Genomic DNA, 21,794 nt, shown 5'->3' on the forward strand with positions numbered 1-21,794 from the left:
AATCCAAATAGCAACATCAAACTCACAGAATAGTTCCTCTAACTGTCCAAAAATATACATAAAAATATACATAAAAATGTCATATTTCTCCATTCAGAATTGCAGATTTCTAAAATAAAAATTGCTTTATGGGGGTGATACTCAAAGCAATATACGGAAGAGATGTAGAGCATAGAGATACGAGAGGGATAGAGGGAGAAGGAGAGATAAAGGCAATAAGTATGTGTATACAATACATATATAAGTATGCACAATACGCACAAATACACAGCGTTTTGCATGTAGTCACATACCATGTGCGAACCTTTGTATAAGGGGGCAGGGTTACAAAAATAACATATATATATTCTGCGTAGCTTTCTCAGTAAGATACATATCATAAACCACACATATTTGTTAATAGATATTGGGAAAATAGAAAGATACCCGGTGATGAACAGCAACATAGTCAGAAAAGTTGCTCCATCAAAAATGATAACATTATCAGTGAAAGTTTTCGCCTGCCGGGGGAGATGGGAAGGACAAAACAAATTGGATAAAAAAAAGGGGGTCTAGCAAATTTTGTCTCCTTATATTCAATTAACAGACCGAATAGTGAAAAATAATGAATCATAGCGGCCCGCTACAGTTTAATATTACCGGCAATGCTCGGATTTTTCTCATTCAAATTTCATTTTCATAAAGATATGTTGTGGAGGGCTGCACTTTGTCCATGTTTACATATCGATCTTCGACGATTTCACCATCATATGCTTCAAGAACAAGATACCCATTTTCATCCACCTCAGGCTCTTGTCTTTGCTTGCTTGAATATATTGATACAGAATTTAGAGGATTTTTCAGGCCTATCGCAAGAGGGTCACGTGTATTATTTCTCTCGATAGTCGAGTACTCGTGCTCACGTGGCGATTCTCTGATTGGTGCGGATTGGTCGGAAGTTGAAAGAATATCTTCGTAAACTGACCCTTGAAAGTCTCCACACCTGACAGAGTTACCTGCCGCTGTGGAAGGGATGGAAATAGATCTGATGATCGTTTCTTCACAGGATTGAACATTATCAATGTTACAAGTCTTTGTCCTTGCATATCTCCTTGGAGGTCCATTATTAGTAGCACTGAGTAGACTTACGTTCGAAATCAGGTAACCATTTTCATCAACGTCTTTTTCAGTTGCAGAGGTGTCCCCAGATCGAAGAAATTTGACATTGACCTTCTTTTTCTCCACAGTTCCTGACATGTCCATGTAATGCTCTATCTTGGCATTGGCTGAGGTGTTTTGACAATTCGTGGTGTCTTCATTCGCGGTGTCCTCACCGTCATAATGTAGGAGGTCATAAAGAGGCCTGGATATAAAGTTCAACGGACTCGGGTTACCTAGATTGTTGGCCATTCCCACTCGAAGAGGGTGATCCTGTCAAGAAGAATGGTGTGTAAAGATCACATTGGGATGCATTGGTTTGGTTGCTGACATTAATCTATTTAAGAAATGATAATGATAATAATAATAATAATAATACATTTATATAGCGTATTTTCCATAAACATATATGTTCAAATGCGCTTTACCAGTGGACTATTGATATTAACGGAACAAGTGAGTTTTTAGATGTTTTTTGAAGGTGACAAGAGATTGCTGGCTGCGGAGAGATTGCTGGCTGCGGAGAGTTTTGGGTAGTTGATTCCACAGTTTGGGAGCAGCGGATGAAAATGCTTTATCACCAAGTGTGGCCAGCATCTTGGAAGTTGGGTGATTCAGTGTGATACCTTGTGAGGAGAGGAGGGTGTACCGGGATGGGTGACGGATGGTTATGAGTTCAGATAAGTAAGGAGGGGCAAGACCATGGATACATTTGAAAGTGAGCAGAAGTATCTTGTAGTGGATCCTGGACCTGATGGGAAGCCAGTTCAGTTGACGGAGGACAGGTTGCATGTGGGAAAATTTGGATGTGCCTGTGGCAAGTCTGGCAGCTGCATTCTGAACCCGCTGTAATTTCTCAATCTGGGTAGCTGTGGCACCGTAGAGCAGGTCATTACAGTAGTCGAGGCGGCTGGTGATGAAGGCATGAATGATGGTGAGTAATGATCTCTGGTCCAGATATTTGTCCAGATGTTGTGCAGATGGTAGAAGGCTGCCTAACATGTCATTAGGACATGCTGATCCATGTTCAAGGTTGAATCAAAGATGCAACCCAAATTCTTGACATGAGATGCAGGAACAATGTTAGCGTTGCCAATCCTAATGTTGGGAATGTTGATCTTTTGGAGTTGTCGCTGTGTGCTAATGATGACGAACTCGGTCTTATCATCGTTGATTAGCAATCTGTTTGTTGCCATCCAAGTTCAAATATCCCTGAGACAGCACTCCATCACTTCTACAGCTTCTCTTTCACTAACTTTGCCATCAGGCCTGAATGAAAAGTAAAGTTGAGTATTATCAGCGTAGCAGTGGGCGCGCGGGAGATGTTTTTCTAGGACATCAAACAGGTCAGATGTATAGATGGAGAACAAGAGGGGACCCAAACAGGGTCCTTGTGGGACACCACAGTGCAGATCAAACCTCTCAGACTGAGAGCCACAGATAGTTACTCGCTGACACCTACCAAGCAGGTATGACTGAAACCATTCCAGTGTATGTCCGGAAAGCCCAGATTGGAAGTGAGGAAACAGAGAATGCTTGCCCATGTGATGCTGAAGCTGGTCACAAACAGCACTCTCGACCAGTTTGGACAGGAAGCTCAGATTGCTAATCGGACGGTAATTCTTGAAGTCACACTCCAATCCATGTCTCTTTAACAGGGGTGTAATGAAGGCCTCTTTCCAGTCTTCAGTGAATGTTCCAGACTGTAGGGATAAGTTAATGGCATCTCTGAAGACTGGAAGAAGTGGGTCCAGAAAACTCACAAGTTGAGAAGGCATTGGATCACACTGGCAAGACTTTTTTCCACACTTCACAACAAGGGCCTTGACATCTGTAACCGATAAGGTGGAGAAGTGGTCAAGCACAATGTCATCAGGATGACATGAAGACACAGAGCTGGAGGTGGAGGGAGGGGTAGTGGGACATCCATCTGGAGTGAGTTCGAATTGATTCAATTTTCTGCGTGAAGAAACTCCCAAAGTCGTTTGCTAGAACTACAGTGTCAGGATTGGGAGGAAGAGGAACATCTTGTTTACGTCCAAGTAGCTTATTTGTGCACTGGAACAGTTCACGTGGGTTGGACTTGTGCTTGTCAGTGAATGATGTGTAGAAGTCGTGCCGTGCAGCGCTCATCACATTATTCGCGCATGTTCTCTCCTCCTTATATTCAGCAAGATCAGTGTCAGAACGTGTGCGCCTCCATTTACGCTCAGCTCGTCTCTTGAGCCTTTTAGCTGTCTTCACATCATTGTTGTACCAAGGAACAAGACTGTGTGATGAGATCTTCTTTGTCAAGAAACACTCACAAAGAGTTGGAAAATGTTTGCACACCATATACGTGCTAAAATAATCGTCACCTTCCTCAAGTAGAAATAGAGGTTCAAGGGACTTACAACTTTGTGTCGTCTCTTATAAAAAAGAAAGCATTTCTACCACAATTTCTACCTCTCTAATGAGTTCTTCTATTATTGCTGTGCACGAGAAGAAGCACACATTGGTAAAGAAGCACAGGGACATCGTAATCATAACTTATCGGTTAAAAATCCTTTATAATACTCATATAACTATGATTTTTTTTTTATGAGAATTAGCAAATGATAGCGAGTTAAGTAAATATTGCTCCGCTGGTTGCTTTACTTGAAAAGATACAGTTTGTAGGACACTTGGAATGTCTCTATCGTATCAAAACGTACTTGAGGTTTGAATCTTGTATCTCTGCGTGGACTTTACACTGTGAATCATGTCACCGTCCGCCTGATCATATATGCATATATATATATATATATATATATATATATACACATACATATATATATGTATATATTTTTTTCAATTGCTGTAGAGGTATCCTCACAGAAACATGTCAATGTAATGCCCTGTTTTGGCTTTTGGCTATGGTGTTTTGACATGTGACAGCATAATAGTGAACACTAATGAAAATGAACACATATTTATGAGAGGAAGTGTACAGAAATATAATGAAATATCGATATCTGTTAAATATTTGCAAAAATCTCCTTACATAATCCTATTTGATTTTGAGAGTATGCATCCGTATAGGATGAAAATATCTTATGATCCAGGCATTGCCAACTTTATTCAACGATGTAACATGAAAACAAGAATTAAAACATTTTCGAGGGTGTGGTTCGAAAAAAAACCCCCTGGAATCTGGAATATACACCCAACGGTGATTACCATTGTAGAGTTCTGGTAGATGTGATTAACGCCCTCCTGATGAGCTGTAGCGTCTCTGGTTTGGATTCTCGGATGATCTGGCACACGGCGATGCACTGTGCAAGCGTTGGTATTGATTGAGTGCAATGTGTGAGTAGTTGATCTACTGGAATCTTCTGGTCTCCTACGTTTTTTTATAGAGAGAGCAAGGAGGAGGAAGAAATACGAAAGAAATAACCGTTCTACTCAGATTTCGGTAGATATATGTAAAAACAGTGACAAATTTTGTAATGGGAGAGCCATGTTATACACTTTTTCCTTATACGAACTGTATGATATGATTTCTGTTCATTGGTTAACCCTCAAATATTCGGTTTTATCTTTTGCAATACATTGTATCAGTACATTTCATCCAATACTGTTGTTTTTGCATAATCATAGGCGATGTCTTTTGATATATATCAAAATTTGCAATTCGTAACATATTGTACTTTGTATAAGCATATCAAATCCATGTATATGCAGACTATATTTATGTAGATATAATCATACACATAAACGTTTCTTCAAACACTAACCTTTTCCAGTAGTGAGTCAACCAAGCCACGGAAAGAGTGACAAGTATCATGGCAAGGAAACAGCTAGTGGTACCAATAGTCAGTTCAAGGACTTTCGTCTCGAGGCCTCCAGGAACTGAAGCATAAGGCGTCGAATCGGTCCCTTCTCATCAAATGAAGAATAATTAATTTGGAAAGTGTTACAAGTAATTCAAAAATCCAAACATTTCCTTTTTCTTTCGGGATGGGGGGGGGGGGGGGGGGAGTCGCTATACCTTCTTTACTACAAACATGACATGTCATGTCCAAAAAATCATTGCAGAATTTTACTGTACATTATGACATGCAGCAAATTTGTCTCGTCCTGTAAAAACATCAATGTTGTCTGAACTGTTTGATCTTCTAGAATTTCTGGTATGACATGAAATTATTCTAATGAGTCACCTAAGTTTCAACTTGTTTTAAACAAGCGCAACTTCAGCTCCAAACTCCTATCTGAGAAACGATCATGACAGGGGGTGACATTTTGAGGAAATAAATGATAGAAAAAAAAAAGATTGCCGATGCAGAAGGTGCTGAACAGATTGGATCGGCAGCACACTACATTTTTTCTTTACAAATCATTCTTTTTTTTGTCCATCAAATATCCCAAACAGGACATACTCACCTGTAGTTCCGTCTGTAGCTTGCGTAGTTGTGTTGTTTCCGACATCTTGCAAATCATCATCTTGAATAAAAGTAAAACGTAAAAAATGGAATGCTATTGTATAAACTTATTACAAAAAAGTTTCTAATTAGGTTTGTAATTACGTAACACGGTACGTGTGAAAAGGCCCTACGACAAGTAAAAATTCAATCAATGTACGGAAAAACAAAGCTCTTATTTGAAGCGATAAGGTTGTCCGGCAGGGATTCTGAAAGTCCAAAAAACTGGACACTGGATATTCATTCCGACTAAGATATTTTCACTATTTGAAATTCAAGTGGATGAGAAAACCAGCATAATTATTAAACTACAATAATGTAGTCAAGTGTTTCTTCTGCAGCCTGAAACTTCCCGCAGAATCTTCCAAGCATGTTTGCTTTGATTTGATGTCATTGTTCCACATCTCAATCACTAATATTATGATAACAATCGATAAAACATAAAACAAGACATGACGTCGTAATCAAAGGAGAACACAATTTTACGAACATGACATGCAGGGTACATATACAGAACTGGTGTGTTGAAACCAAATATAGAGCTCACCAATGAATATTTTTACTGAGGTAAAGGACGTAGAATTAATTCTTATTCTACAAATATTGATTAACCTATATTTTTCTTTACTTTGAGACAAAAAAGAAAATCTTAACCAGAAAATTGTGCACATGTCAAGCTACAAACTAGATTTTTGAAAAAAAAATGTTTTCTTGTGACTATATCTATTATGGCATACTGTATAGAAATGCATTTCTGACCTTACGGCCCGCTGAACTTACAATGAGTTGCAATGATAGATTCTCGGGCAACTCCATGATTTGAATGGAGCGATCCAAAGTAGAGCGATTTAACATAGGGTCTAACCCATGAAAAGTTGACGTACCTATCATACTTCAAACTGTAGCTAAATTCCTCTCCGAAAAAAGAGAGACAGAGGTAAGGACTGATTGACATGATTGAAGTGAACTCGGTCAATCTCCACCGAGTTCAAAAAACAAATAGGGGATTATACTTCAATAGTGCGTGCTATGTAGGAATTATCAGATATGCAAAGGAACTTGATACGGTCTCTAACAGCTTGCAATTATGATTCTTAAATATACCAAGCGTTAGCTGAAGTATCTTTTTTATCTACGAAAAAAGAGAAAAAAGAGAGTGTGAAATGCTATTTTCAAGTCCAGGAAAACATTCTTATCGTATTGAATATAGTATGTTAAGATATTAACATGCTTTATTTTTCTTTTTAAAAATACATTACAACGCAATTAGCGATTTTAACTTTTCATACATACAAATATTTCTAGGTCTCCTAAAGCAATACCTGTACTACTCAAAGGGTTTGTGATCTATACATAAGACCATAATATTATGACCAACCTACCACCCGTTTCATTTTCGACTTCCCGGCAAGACGGGACTGACGCGTTCCAAACCGGAAAGAACGTCGACCATCCAGGTAGTCCCACACACTGCAGTGTTGGGTTACCGATGAGAATGAAACCCTGACCACAGGTGAGAGTTAGTTCAGACCCAAAGCTCGTTATATTGGAGTCCCAATAACCGTTAGGCGCAGGGCCGGGATGATCACAAAATCCGAGTGAAACTATCAACATTGACAGCGGGGGAAAGGTGAATGAGAGGGAAAAAAATATGTATTGCCAAAAAAGGAACAATTTTTTTTTTTGATCATCGTCAAAACATTTACTCTTACACCGTTGTTTCTGGGGCTTGATAATAAGCTACAATATCTATAGACGAACGTTTGATTGCCCTCATACACAAAAGGGGTATTTCACTATTGATGTTTCGTTTCATGCCTTGACAAAATTGCCAGATTACCGATGCAGATTTTGACAGGGGCATAGTTACAATGATTCGTGAATCAATGCCAGAATTTATTTACCAAAATTGTAATGATAGCACCATAGTGTACTAGTGTCACTAGCCTTGGTATGAAGAATACTTGACTGGAATCATCGCTCAATTTGTAGGTTTTTTTTTTTTTTTTGTCTTTCCCTTACCTGTCATCACTAAAATCTTCACTAAAATACTCACTGTTAAATATATAATACACGAGTTGACCGGATCCAAGATATGACTTCCTATGACATGTCCATTCATGCCGAAATCTTCCGTTCGATGTGACATTGGCATATGCCTATGATATAAAACACATGCTCTGTTCTTGACGTACAACAACAATGTCATGATTTCTGGCTTTTCTTCTACCAGTAGACATACAGATTTCTTTAGAATGAACGCCTGATTTATTGTGAAGATAAGACAGAACTTGTTGTCCATCAACGTGGAAGCATCCGAAATATCCATGTTCTACGTAGATTTAGAATGTTATAGTTACAACAAGGAAAGAAATTTCTCCATTTGTTTAGTAGGCCATATTTTACCAAGTGTTGTATCTCTTTATTTGGTGAGATATGTCATAAAAATCACTGTATTTTATGTGAAAGACATGTTATAACACTTAATTTGGTGTTTTTTTTCAGTATTCGAATATTTATGCCTTTATAAAGGGATAGTAAAGCTTTGGTTGAGACCTAATTTCAGGTTTCTTACATTTTTTTTTTGGTGTGTGTGTGTGTGTGTGAGATAATGAGAAACCTCTTATGAAATATCAAAGAGCATGTAATTCTATGAGTAATTCAACGTTTATTTGATGAAAATTGCTTTTGAAATGGGTGAGATATCCAAAAAGAGCAATTCTAATAAAGTGTGGGACCCACACTTTATTACGATCACTTTGTTTTACTTTGTTTTTGGTTGTTTCAGTCATTGAAAACCCGATTTTAATCAAATAAACTTTGAATTCCTCTTAAAATGGAATGCTCTGTATCGTATCATAAGTGTTTTCTTGGTATCTCGCAAAAATTAAAAAGCCCAATTTTCATTTCTACCAATACTGTACCATCCCTTTAATCTAGTAATTTCTATCATTACCCCCTCCCCCTCTCCCTCTTTCTACCTCTGTATGTATAGGTATGTATGTTTATAAATATGTAATTACATGTGGATTTGTAACTACAAATACAACACATATACTCAAAAGTGATTTAGATAAAGAAACGGAAGAAAATGGTGAAATATTCAAGGATGAATTTATGTTAAAGAAAAAAAAGGGGAAGTATCCAATGCAATTAAGACGAGGTTGACTTCATAGTGGCACGAGGTTCACAACTATGACGTAAAACCCAAATATATAAATAATAGGAATAGATTGCGCTTATCAATTTGAATAAGAAATGAAATCAGTGCAATCAAACTGCTTTGATTCCAAAATGATCCAATACCTATAGACATGCTCTAAAGCTCTCTAGTGAATCACATCTTTATCCATTAATGATAGTCTCGTGCTTTTAAAACTAAAACTGAATATGCATGTTATATATATCATACATACACAAAATGCATCCAGCTGAATATTGAGGTTATCAATCAAACCCTGGTCATTGCCTAGAATGTTACTTATGTAGTTGAAATAGAGAAAAATAAACTCCATAGCAATAAAAAAGAAAGGCAAATAACTGATAATGCACACTCTGGCGTAATAAAATAGAAGACAGTAGGTATATGAAAAAGGGCTTAAAATCGAACGAAAATTAACAGTGCTGCTCGAAATTCATAGGCCTTCTTTGAGGCCCGCCGAGGCGTTTGTCCGTGTAAACATCGTGTATATCCATCTATATAATTATTATATATGATATATATATGTAATGCATACATTAGCAAGGTCAATATTTGACTTCTCCTTCACTTTATGTAAAACACATGCTACAAAATGAAAACGCAAGAATGCCGGCAACAATATGATTACCATTTAAAAGGAAGGAAAAAATGAACAAATTAAAAAAACAAAACAAAGGTTTCATGTATACATGCAGTCAAGATTGTCTGCATGGAAATAGCGAATTAAGTTAAAGGGAAAGACATCACATTCATAAACATTTTTGACCTTGAAATTCGGATAAAATCTGGTTATCAGAAATATCAATCTTTAGATTATCATCTTTCTTACGGTCTATTCAAGCCCTCCCTACGCCACTGGGGTGTCGTCGTTAAGGTTCAAATGATGAGTGAAAATGAACATATCTGTCACACTCTCATACAAATAGCTGATAAGAAACGCACATACTCACAAATTATTCAAAACAATTTCTTCAAAGCATGTTCAATCTCACCTTGGCATTTGAGTCTGACAGTCATGCTGCTTGGACCGTCGCTTCTATTCCATGAACACTCCTTGAGACGTACATAACCTGTGCATTGATAGTGAGGTCATCACTTAGGTAAACTGTGTAAATGTTTTATCAATTAATTTGGGAGTTGTAAACATAATGTTTGTAATGTTTGCGTCCTATCAATATCAAGGAGAAAAAAGTGTTCAAACTTCAAACACATGGGCAGAGGGTTGGTGTTGGAAACGAATACTGCAATAACAGAAAGATAGACTCATGACTCATGAATGACCAAAATGCAGATGATGCGAAACACCAAATTTCACGTTTTTTAATGCTCATTTTGTTTTGTTTTTTCGATATTTATGACTATCTGTTTTGTAATGATTGCATACATGTATTGCAATACTGTAGTCACCGTTAAGACATGATATCCGTTGAAATCTGCTCCTCGTTGTTATACTGGGAGGAGTCTGAGGCGAATATTTCTCTACCGCTGGGAAGCCGAGTTCTCCACAGATCAATTCAGCAGCTTTGTCGTTAAATCCATCATAGCAGACATATCTGTCTGAGTTGAGGACCGCTATACCTTCCAAGGGAGAGGGTCCACCAATCAGCTTTACTGACGGCACCGCTTTAAAATGAATAGATTAAATGACAATGTTGAGTGAGCCTTTCTAATGATGCAGCGCTACTTGTAGTTCATGATGATATCAAAAATTTGGCATACGAAAGTGATAATGCATCTGAAGCCAGTAGACGTTGGACCATTAGAATAGAATTATAGTAACATAATATTATTCTTGTGCATTTCATCAGAATTTCAGTGTGCACTGTGCACTGTCGAAAAGATAAGCCAATGGATTAAAATCAATTATTCCAGCAATCTCAAATGCTGGAATAGTTCGTACTATGTTCTTCCGACAGTCTAATGTAATTCAGAGCGAAATACTTAAGAAAATGCTAATCACTGCATGACCTTTCATAAGACTAAAATTACCATTGTAAATTGCACGTCGATGAGTACATAAAAGAATTTGTTAATCCTTGTACAAGACGGCCCTTTTCTGTTTTTTTTTGTCTTTCGTTATTTCTCATTACCCGACAAAGTGATGATAATACAACTGTAATAATGATAATGGTAATGATAATGATAATAATAATAATGATAATAATAACAATGATAATAATAATAATAATAATAATAATAATAATGATGATGATAATAACAATAAAACCTAACGTTTTTGTACAGCGCATTCCAATGTTGTTAAGAATTTCAATGTGTTTTACCGACTATTATTGCCAAGGTCAATATACATCATTTCCAACCAGCACAAATAGCGTTCACTCTCCACTCCCTGGAGTGCATTCCAGCCGGGCGCCAATTTACAAAACTCCTGCGCACACATGCTGATCAACCGTAGACGTATAGTCATATACTCTAGGTATCAACCAACATAAACATTCTTTTGGACCAGTCCAAGGGATTTGGAGGTCCAGAGACCTGACTTTTCGGACCTTTTTTGGCGACGTCGGTTGGAACCCCTGACCAATGGAAATAAATAATCGTAGGCATAATAAATAATTATACACTGCAAAAAGTCCGGTGTTAAATAGTGAACACCGAACTGGTGTTAAATTTTCGGTGCTCATTTATGGTGTTAAATTAACACCCCCGGGTGTCATTTCCTAATTTTAAACTGTTTTTTGAAGAGTTTCTTAGTAACTGCACTTCTTGTTGATTTTTAATTTAAACAAGACGATCAAGAATTTTACAATAAAATACTAGATTTTTGAAAAAATGTGAAAATAAATTTACACCAAAAGTAACACCAGCTGGTGTGGTCCCTTATTGAAGCTGGACGGGTGTTAAACCATTGATATTAACACCATCAAATATCAAATCAACACCATGTGGTGTCATTTTTGAATTAACACCAGTACAGTGTCAAAATAACACCAGGTACAGTGTCAAATTAACACCACGAAGTGTCAGGTGAACACTTTTCAACACCATCACAGTGCATTTTTAACACCTGTGGGTGTGGTCCTTTATTGAAGTTTGATCGGTGTTAGATTTAACACCCGTGGTGTTAAATCTAACACCCATGTTTTTACAGTGTAGAGGCAAGACAATTATATTTTTCTCCCACTATTATTACTCAACTGTGCTAACACACTATTGGATGAAAAGACATAACATTACGTTTATCAATACTCAACGTCTTGAAACTGCCTAGATTAAAGTGTCTCACCATGAACTCCTGTCATGGAAGGTAGTGTAAGTGCAGTACAATACTTAAAAGAAACCTGTACTGACATTTTCTACTTGTCTGATAATTCTAATCTACATTTTTTGATGCCTACAACTGGAAAGAGAGGATTCTAAAACCAAGGATAAGCCTGTAATTATTTTTTTGAAAAAAATGAAAACAAGCAAGCCAAGGAACGATCCACACAATTTGGCATACGTCACAGGTGCCAACCTCCGACTTTAGCAAAACGAACTAGAAAGGTTCTACACATGTCAATTTACTGATGAAATCTCACACGAAGTACTGCAAAAACTGTTATTTAGTAAAATTGCAATATGGAGCTGAAATAAACATGTTAAACAATATTTATTAATCTTTAAAAGGAATCTCTTCAAACGCTTTTTATTTAGATGAAATTTATGGGGAATATTCCAGATATGCAAAATGAAATTGGCATCATTGTCCGAACGTGCTGCCCATAGAAAACTGTGGGTAAGTAACGTTGCACTAACTATGCATTGATGATGAGCGATAATGGTTCGACATCACAGTTCAAACTATCTAACGAAGATGAGGACTGAGTGATTCTTAAAATCTAAATACAAAAAATAGTCAACGGCATTCACGGTTTACGCCTAGTTAGAAGAAAACGGCACTCATTACATATAGACTCTAGACTAGAACTAGGACTAGGACTAGTGAGCAGTCAAGGACCGAGAAGATTCTACTCGCCGCTCCGTCGACAGCTGTACGTGCACAGCGCTAATAATATGCACAGCGTAAACGTTTAGTATGCAATACATACCCCTGCTGCCAGAACTTGAAGAAAGTCCAGACGAAAGTCCAGACTCCAAGGTCTAGCGTTGCCGCTAGAGGCCCTTGTGCTGCAGGCCCTGTTGTTTCTGTGTTGAATTTTGCAGGTAAGGTATCTGCTTTATGGATTTTAAATGTTTTTGTGGTCGAGATAAATCTCATGGTGGTCGTATTAACACCAAGGACTAACTTAGATCTAGTTTTAGTAGGACCTATACCTCGGAAGAGTGACCCGACCACGTAGATACAAACAGTGCCACCGCTTCGCGATCCAAGCGCTGGTGTAGGCATAGTGCTATAGAGTACTTCCGTATCCATGTAGATATCTCAAAATTCACCCAACCAAATTGCACCAAAATCACAAGAAGTAGTTTATGATTCATGTCCACTTGCTCACGCTAATTGGAACCAAATCGCAAGTTGAGAAGCGTAAGTGAAGTTGTCGACTTTCATGTCGTCGCTAAAAACAATCTGCTCTGTACGACTAAACAAGAGTGATCGCGGCGTAGTAGCCCTACTTGCCTGCGCACGCACAGACTGAAGTTAGCCATCTAATATCATGAGACAAATCTTTCAAGTAATCGGGCGCAAAAAATCAATTTATAAATTATTTGAGCTAAGTTGAATGAAAAATAAAGTTCGTAAATCACACAAATCGCTAAAATCATGACATTTTTTAATTTAGTTCCCGCGTAAATTCCCCGTTCGCACAGCACTAGTCGGCTAACTTCAGTTCTAGATTGTGCATGTCGCATTTACCAAGATCTCTCACGAAGAGTGAGTTTTTTTAGTGACAACTTGAAATTCGGTGACAATATTGATACTTCTCGATTACCGATTTCGTTCAAATATAATACGGTAATTTGAAATATGCTTAGAAGTATATCCTGTAATTTTGGTGCGACTTGGTTCAGCGAAATTTGAGACAGCTGCATGGATAGGACAGTACACAAGTGCCGCCTGCTAGCTAAATTGGGCCTAAGCCCGAAGCGTCGTCTGCTACTCGGCACGATTTAACGCACGCGTATGCGAGGGCTTGTAATCAGTGAAACATTTGGCACCTGTGACATCACGACATCCGGGCTCGTCAGCTCATTAGCATAATTCTCGCCCCGAAATTTCCATTTTCAACATGAAATTACGGACTAAATCGTTATGAAATTTTAATTCTGTTTGCACCGCTGGGTCTTTTAGAATTAAAAGAACAACATATAAAAGAATAAAAAACCGGTACAATGCCCTTTTAACACTTGAGCGCTGAGAAAATGAGAACCTGTCGGCTTCACTAAACACACACAAAGATGCATTTGTGACCCGGCATCGCAAAACCATCAAAGTTGCCAGGCAGGGATTTTCAGTTGATAGCAGATTCTGAAAGAGCAGAATTCAGGCCTTATATTGATGTATAACTCAATTTGAATAGACTCTCCTAACCTATCGAAATATTGGAAAGAAAGCCCGTACTCTGGAAACGTGTGTACTGAGAAAAGAGGTTCTCTGACCATGAGCCGCACTGTGTGCAATGAATGTGACAAAACCAGGATTGTAAAACGTCTTAGCAACAACAATGAAGAGATAATTGGATAAAGCTGAAATCAAACATGTCGCATTAACACATTCTACTAATAAGTTATACCAAATTCCAAAGCAGTAGCATCATCCTTCCAAGAGTTATTGGGGTTGAAAGTGAAGTGTGCAGAGGATTTTTATAGAAATGAAAAGAGAACTTTTTAAGACACACCTTATCACACTATTCTACAAAAAAAGTTCTAGAAAAATTGCGAAACCACAATTTGTTTTTCTTTTCATGATCCCAAACTAATAAAGAAGACTTGCTATTTCAGAAAATGTCGAAAACTTAAGATTGACTAAATTGAGCTGTTTCACCTATTTTGAGTCCTTACACGAAATCGGCGCTTGCGATTTTTTTTTGGGGGGGGGGGGTTGTGATGCACGATTACACTTTAATTGTCAAATTGTTTAAGACAGAAACTTATCCCATTTCCCTCACTAAGTCCGACCACTTATGTAATGAAGGCAGCGAATACGGAATTATTTAGTGGTTTCTTTAAAAAACACAGGTATCTAAACAGGCTATTCTCTGTATCAAATGTGTCGACATCCATAATGTAGTATGTCCCCCCCCCCCCAAAAAAAAAATACAACGGGACCCCCGCAATGATATCTTTAAAAATAGTGAATCCAACTAAATACAAATTCAGGGTATGAAACTATAACTCATTGCCCACATCTTACAGAAAATCCCATTCGATTTGCTTCAGTGGTCAAAGAGAAATGAGGAATTTTGTAGAGGATGTCGGGAATCTCTTTTGTCCAAGTTCTGTCTATTATTCACGCACTAGAGCATTGAATTGCTAAAATTGGAAAATTAGACTCATGACATGCTTTACAACAATCTACATTTCTCTGTGACCGCTTAACCAAATTGAATAAAGTTTTCTGCAAAATAGAGCTAAGATGTTATATTCTAAGGCCCCGAAGTAGCACTTAGACAGGTCGATCATTTTGGATGTTATCAATTCGAAAATTTGATTGTAGTTTTTGAGGGACATACTGCAGTATAGATTGATAACATCCATTTTGATTATCTTTTTTCAATGCCACTTCAGGGTCTTAAAATATAACATCTTAGCTCTATTTTGCAGAAATCCCCATTCAATTTGGTTGAGCGGTCACAGAGAAATGGGGATTGTAGTAAAGCATGTCATGAGTCTGATTCTTCCAAGTTTAGCACTTCGATGATTTTGTGTGTGAACAATAGACAGAACTTGGACAAAAGAGATTCCCGACATCCTCTACAAAATTCCTAATTTCTCTTTGACCACTGAAGCAAATCGAATGGGGTTTTCTGTAAGATGTGGGCAATGAGTTGTAGTTTCATACCCTGAATTTTTATTTAGATTGATTCAATATTTTTAAAGATATCATTGCGTAGGGCCCCGTTGTAATTTTTTTTGGGACATACGGTATTGAATACAGGTTTTGATCTAGTTGGTTTCTGTAAAAGTTTGTAAAAGTCGTACCAGAGGAAAAAAAAAAGTCTTTAAACTTTTCGGCTTGATCTCGTACTCCCTCACTAATGACAACAAATTCATAAAGCCCGGTCACAGAGCGCTTTACGGCTTTTTCACGGCCAAATCCCGTCAAAAGTGGTCTCCCGTGAAGCAGACGACGTTGTTCGCGTTGATGTCGAGTTTAAGACGAGCTACGGTCGATTTATAGACGTGGCAGGACGCGGGGAAAATCGGAACGGCGTCGGACGCGACAAAAAGTTTTGAACTGCTTAAGATTTTAGCTCGCGGACAACCACGGGCGGCGCATGTGGTAAAGACGTGCAACACACGTGAAACACACGTGATAATCCGTGTTCCGGCAGTGATTAAAACTTGGGGAGACGCGGTAAGACGTGAAAGTTTAGCGGTCTGTCACAGGCGAGCACGGTCATCGGACGCGTGTTACGCGTTGGTATCACGGGAAATTACGTGTGTTTAACGGCTTATCACTGACAAATGGATTTTTCCGCGTACATACACGTGGCTGGACGTGGTTAGCCGTGCTTAGGCAGTGCTTCAGCAGTGGAACAGCCGCCGACGGCCATACCCCGTACAAAGCACGGCCAAACCAAAATGGACCAATAATTACCACTTACGACCACGTCCACCAGATTTTCATAACTTTCTGTACGTGATTTAGACGTAAAGTGCTGTGTGGCTTTACATCAATGATTGTTGACATTAGCAGCTGTTATACCATACCTTTTTGATAATGAGTGGAAACGTTCGGTCATGACCCAGTTTATATGCCACGTTTTGTTTGTTTGAGGATTTGTACATGTTTTATAGGGATATAACGTTGATTTCTAAAGTCCATGACAACTTGAATTTTAAAATGTCGAGAAAGAGAAACTCCGTCATACGTGCAAAAATAATACACTGAGTTGTCCGGCCAGGGGATCTAAAATGATGAAAGAATAACGTAATAATTGTACTGATAGTAATATGTATCAATATTGTTGGCACTTACCGTCGTAACATTTTATGGTCATCTTAAACTTCATCGGAAAGGTATATATGCCATATCCAAATCTTCGTCTGGTGAGTCAGTGATAAATGAGGGGAAGATTGGTTATGATCCTTAATCAATATAAGGGACGTTTTGTTGGCTATTTCATCGCTTATATAAAAAGTCATAACTTTGTTGTTGATAGACTCGATTTCTGTGAGAATTCGACGTCCACGAGGCGCCTGTACAACCCAACTATCTCCGTTTGCGGCGCATTTTTCATCACACGATATCTCTTGCACCTGTGGTCTTCCCGAACAGCTCAGAGTTAAATCTACGAGACGTATGGAGTGCAAAAAGGGGTAAATTACAAATGATTAATGGTTCATTTTTTTTTATATTCCATGTAAGAAAAGTACGAATGGTCACCCTCAAACACACACAAAGTATCAATGTAAGGGTCTATACAAATGCCCTGATTTATCCTATTTTGCCTATGAAGCAAAGTAGAATATCAACTCCATTGTTACCACTATGGTGGCATGATCACATCACCTTAGACTCTGAATACTGTTTAATAGCATTCTATTCGTAAGTATAAGATAACTAATGACTCTTCATTTTCGAACCTCCCCATACCCAATTTGTGCCGTGGCAAAGAAGAAATTGAAGGGGAACAACAATCAGAAACCTGTCCTTATGGTAAATTGATTTCATGTTTTTATTTTTCTTATTCACACCAAAGAATTTGACATCTGGTACCGCAAATAAATCTTTCTTACTCAAGTTTACCTAATATGTTACTTTTAGACATAATGGCATATTGACAAAAATAGTTGAGACTAATCCTTCGATCTATGGCAGTGACTATATTATGTATACAATAAGACTGTTTGCCTCCTTTTTCCAAAAATGCAAATATGCTAAAGTAAATAAGTTGATTAATGATATGAATATTATATAGATAAAGATATAACGGATACTTACAAGTCCTATTACTTCCCAGAGTTAGGGAAGTGAGGAACAATGTAGGAAAGATGAAGAGGCCAAACGACCGTGCCAGGTATGCCATTTCCCCCCCGACCGCAAAATCATAAGCCGTGGAAAATATTGATATATTATTGTTCAGCGCAAAACAATATTGTTGCAAAAAGGTTAAGACAAGTTTGATTATTTGGAGTCGTAACTAAGGCGAAGTCTGCGACACACTGTGAGAAAGGCAGGGAAGCTTCTTCTTGCCAGGTAGAGAAATTGGCATTGTTAGCAGGATTGTGCTTCATGATGTCGTGGGGCAAGTGATAAGTGTGGGCGTCACGAAACTGCGCAACTACTCGACCACTCCCTGCAAAGTAGCAATCAAACTGCTCATTCAGTTTCATTGCGGTGTCTCACTTCAATTCCCCAGGCTCTCAAGGAAGCAAAACCATATGATTATTGAAAGGAAACTAAAGCGTAGTCATCAAGCTGTCCGTCGCTGTTTTAATCACTAATAGACGATATTTTTACTTTTGAGTATGACAAAAGCCATTGTCTGTCGAGGACGGTATCAATCATTTTTATTTTTGTCTTTTTCCTTGAGGAACTTTATGCATTATTAATCGCGCTAGATTCTAGTTTTTAAAGCACATTTTAAAGTGAAGCTTGACAAGCAGGAGTGATTTGATTTTTTTACACTTAAAGACATTTATAATCATTGCTCGGTGAATGATTTAATGACCAGCAAGTCACCTCTTCTATCAGAACTAGCCATTATGTGTCAATGTTTGCAATCATTGCATTGCTGATTTTTTTTTTTCTGTGCGTGTGTGTTCTACAAATGACAAATCGAGATCTGGGGATTGTCTTCATTTATTCATGCACGTGCGTATTATGTAACATGAGATCTTAAACAAGCTAAAAAGTCATTGGGACGTGCAATTATAACAGCCGTGAAATGGCACATTACACATAAGATTTGGATGTCTCCAGCAGCGTAGCAGAGTATGCAATGGAAAATTTATTCTGTATCAGTGTTTGATCCGAGAAAGAGCCTTTCGAGAGGTTTTCATGTGGAGATTAATGGGTCGTTAGAGGCTTTCTAATGGCCTGACTATAACAAATTGAAACCGAGAACGAGAAAGCCACTTACATCTGTTTACAGTATAGCTCAAGCACACAAGCTTAATTTTGTTCATGTAGTAGATGGGTACAGCATACATCGGGTGATTCAAATCACTCACAGGGCCATTATTTTATGTGTGTGTGTGTGTGTGTGTGTGTGTGTGTGTGTGTGTGTGTGTGTGAATCTATTTCCATTTGTTTTCAGGAACTTACAACGATATGTCAGTTGAAACATAGGCAGGGAGTCTTGGTATCTATTATATAGGTTGGTGGAACTTGTCTAAAGCTTTAGATTGTATGTAGAGAGCCTCTGTTGTGTTATAACTTCCTTTTAATAGTTACCCACGCCGATGAAAATCGGCAGGGGGTTATGTAAAGGGTTCCGTATGTTTGTTTGTTTGTTTGTTTTTTTGTTTGTTTGTTTGTTTGTTTGTTTGTTTGTCTGTGTACAAGATAACAAGAGAACGGGTAAACAGATTTGCACGAAATGTGCAGGGGATGTTTGGATAATGGCAGGAAAGAATCGATTAGATTTTGGTGATAATCGGTTGACCCTTGCAAATTCTGTGTGACCTTGAAGTTTTGACCCCATGGTATATTCTAGTAGTGACCACTCCGAAAATTTTCCGTTTCTCACTTTGCGATTTTCCGCTACCATACGAAAACATAAACTCCCAAACGATCCGACTTCGCTGCTCAAATGTTCGTAAGAATTCCGAAATTTACGTTTAGGCCTATTTGAGGGTCTATGTCCTTCTAGATTTATGAAAGTTCGTTCTCCGTCGTCACAAACTGGCCCGTATTTTGATGATTTTTCAAATTAACATTGATTGTTTTTTTCGTTGGAGGAGCATTATTTTGCTCGGTCGCAGTCACACTGCACGATATGCGCGCTCAATGTCAATGCGTGTGCAAGGCCGCTGACAATGCATCGCGCTCTACACTGTTGGTGCAAAATTGCATCGGGGACGTTGCGGCGCTCGTTAGTGACCGAATGCTGGTGCAGTAGACATAATTTGCATTCAACCCTTGCATTGAATAATTCCCGTAGACACTAATCATAGGGGTAATTGCCTGGGGGGTACGTAAATTTTGTTTTTCTTTTGCGCTTTTGTGGATACCATCAAAGATCGTACACTCATACGACCTTTGATATCATCACACTCTCGGCTTGCTATAATCAAAATATCCCGCAAGAAAACGGCGTATTTCTCGATTTTTAGCGCTTTTTCGGCGACCCGTCGCGTAGACAATACTCTTAAAACTGGACTTAATTCGCGTGCGCTTGGAAAAGTTCCGATTCTGCACTTTTGACGGTGGAATTTGGGATATTCGATGGATTTTTGGAGGAGACTAAAGGACTTTCCTATTGTGAATGAGTGTTACCGTATGTATGTGAAATGATGTGACTTTGCGTGTGATGCGACTGTAGAACCAAAGATCGTACACCTCAGCGTACGATCTTTGGTAGAACTCACTGGCTGGTGATAAAGCACACTGGCAATTAAGTGACCGAATTCTGGTAGATGACCGAATGCACATTATGTTTACCCCGACTTTGTACTTCAGGCGTGGGTCTGCCGCCTTTGACGGCCCCTCTCTAGTTTGTATATACAGGCCTTGTGCAGATCGACCTTGAAAACTAGGCAACCATCTACATCCATGCAATTATCATTAATTTGCAAGCTGAACGAACGTGCTTGAAGTCCTCCCTCCTCCTTCACAGAGTATCTGAAATGTTCATTCAAATATCCGGCTGAAGTCTGGACATCTTGTGATTGTCACTGATTTATTCATCGAACGAGGGATATAACGTTGAATTAAGTTTAAAGAGAATAAGATTAGCTGTGAAAAAGAGATCCTAGTTCTACATGTAAACATTTCAAACAGAGTAATCTCTGCCAACGGCTATATATAGGCCATACGATAAAGAAAGCAGGGCCGTGTTAAACAGCGAGCACTATAATATTCAAATCAAATCAATTCAATTCAATTCAATCATAGTTTATTTCCAATCAACGGAAATCAAAACCTAGTACAAAGTATACATGTCATGAAATAATATTGTTTACACATTTGCAAAAGATTCATGTAGTATCCGAGATAAATTTTATAACAACATATATATATATATATATATATACAATAATTAGGAGGAACAATACATAATATACTTCGTGGGCGTGCGGAAAATAGATTCGATTATGGAAAATAGTGATCCACTAAAAAGCAAAGCTTGTGGGACGTGGATCGCTAAATGAAATGAGTTGATAATATATTATTCGAGGGTTTTTTATAGCTATTGTATTTGATATAGATTATTTAAGTCATTTGTAAAGATATACATGTAGTTATATTGAGATACGCAGGTCGGGAAAAAAAAATAGAATATCAATGCTAATGCCCGGACATAGTTCACTGAACCACGTGTACCGGGAAAATATGACAAGGACAACACACTCGTACACACATTACCCACACACATCGTCGGTGTTTTCACGAACCGACGCTATTTCGATTTTGGTCAAAATTTTCAAAATCGAGATATTGGTACCAAATGAAAGTGCTTTCAAAACTCTACCAAATCCCAAAATTTTAGATCACAAAATTAATTAGTCTTAATTTTATCAAAGAAAGAAAAAAACGACGGTACTCGAAATATCGAGAAATTGAGAAAAAGGGGTTTCACGAACCGACGCAGGAAAGATACGCCGGTTCGTGAAACCCGAATTGCTAGGGTGAAGAGCAATGCGGGTTTTACGAACCGTCGCAGTTGCATTATTTTGAGCTTTGTTCAACTTACTGGCCTAGAATTAGGTTTTGGCCCTAATCC

At 38.1% G+C, this 21,794-nt stretch overlaps 1 protein-coding gene and 1 long non-coding RNA gene across 2 annotated transcripts; both read right to left on the reverse strand.

Moving 5' to 3' along the window:
- Nucleotides 1–374: 374 nt before the first annotated feature.
- Nucleotides 375–5,007, reverse strand: LOC139738033 (uncharacterized). The gene is made up of 3 exons (XM_071648700.1): nucleotides 4,893–5,007; nucleotides 4,336–4,498; nucleotides 375–1,410 (listed from the first exon to the last, which is right to left on the reverse strand). Exons 1-3 carry the CDS (start codon nucleotides 4,940–4,942, stop codon nucleotides 664–666), a joined length of 960 nt encoding a protein of 319 aa, XP_071504801.1. The 5' UTR covers nucleotides 4,943–5,007; the 3' UTR covers nucleotides 375–663.
- A 3,743-nt stretch (nucleotides 5,008–8,750) lies between these two features.
- On the reverse strand, nucleotides 8,751–18,103 carry LOC139738034 (uncharacterized). The gene is made up of 4 exons (XR_011711411.1): nucleotides 17,849–18,103; nucleotides 16,883–17,195; nucleotides 10,186–10,401; nucleotides 8,751–9,848 (listed from the first exon to the last, which is right to left on the reverse strand). It is a non-coding gene; the product is annotated as an uncharacterized lncRNA (long non-coding RNA).
- Between the last annotated feature and the right edge of the window lie 3,691 nt (nucleotides 18,104–21,794).

The sequence above is a fragment of the Diadema antillarum genome, unplaced genomic scaffold, assembly GCF_040938485.1.
Source record: "Diadema antillarum isolate AM-2024a unplaced genomic scaffold, OU_Dant_1.0 seq00000719_RagTag, whole genome shotgun sequence".
Classification (NCBI taxonomy): Eukaryota; Metazoa; Echinodermata; class Echinoidea; order Diadematoida; family Diadematidae; genus Diadema; species Diadema antillarum.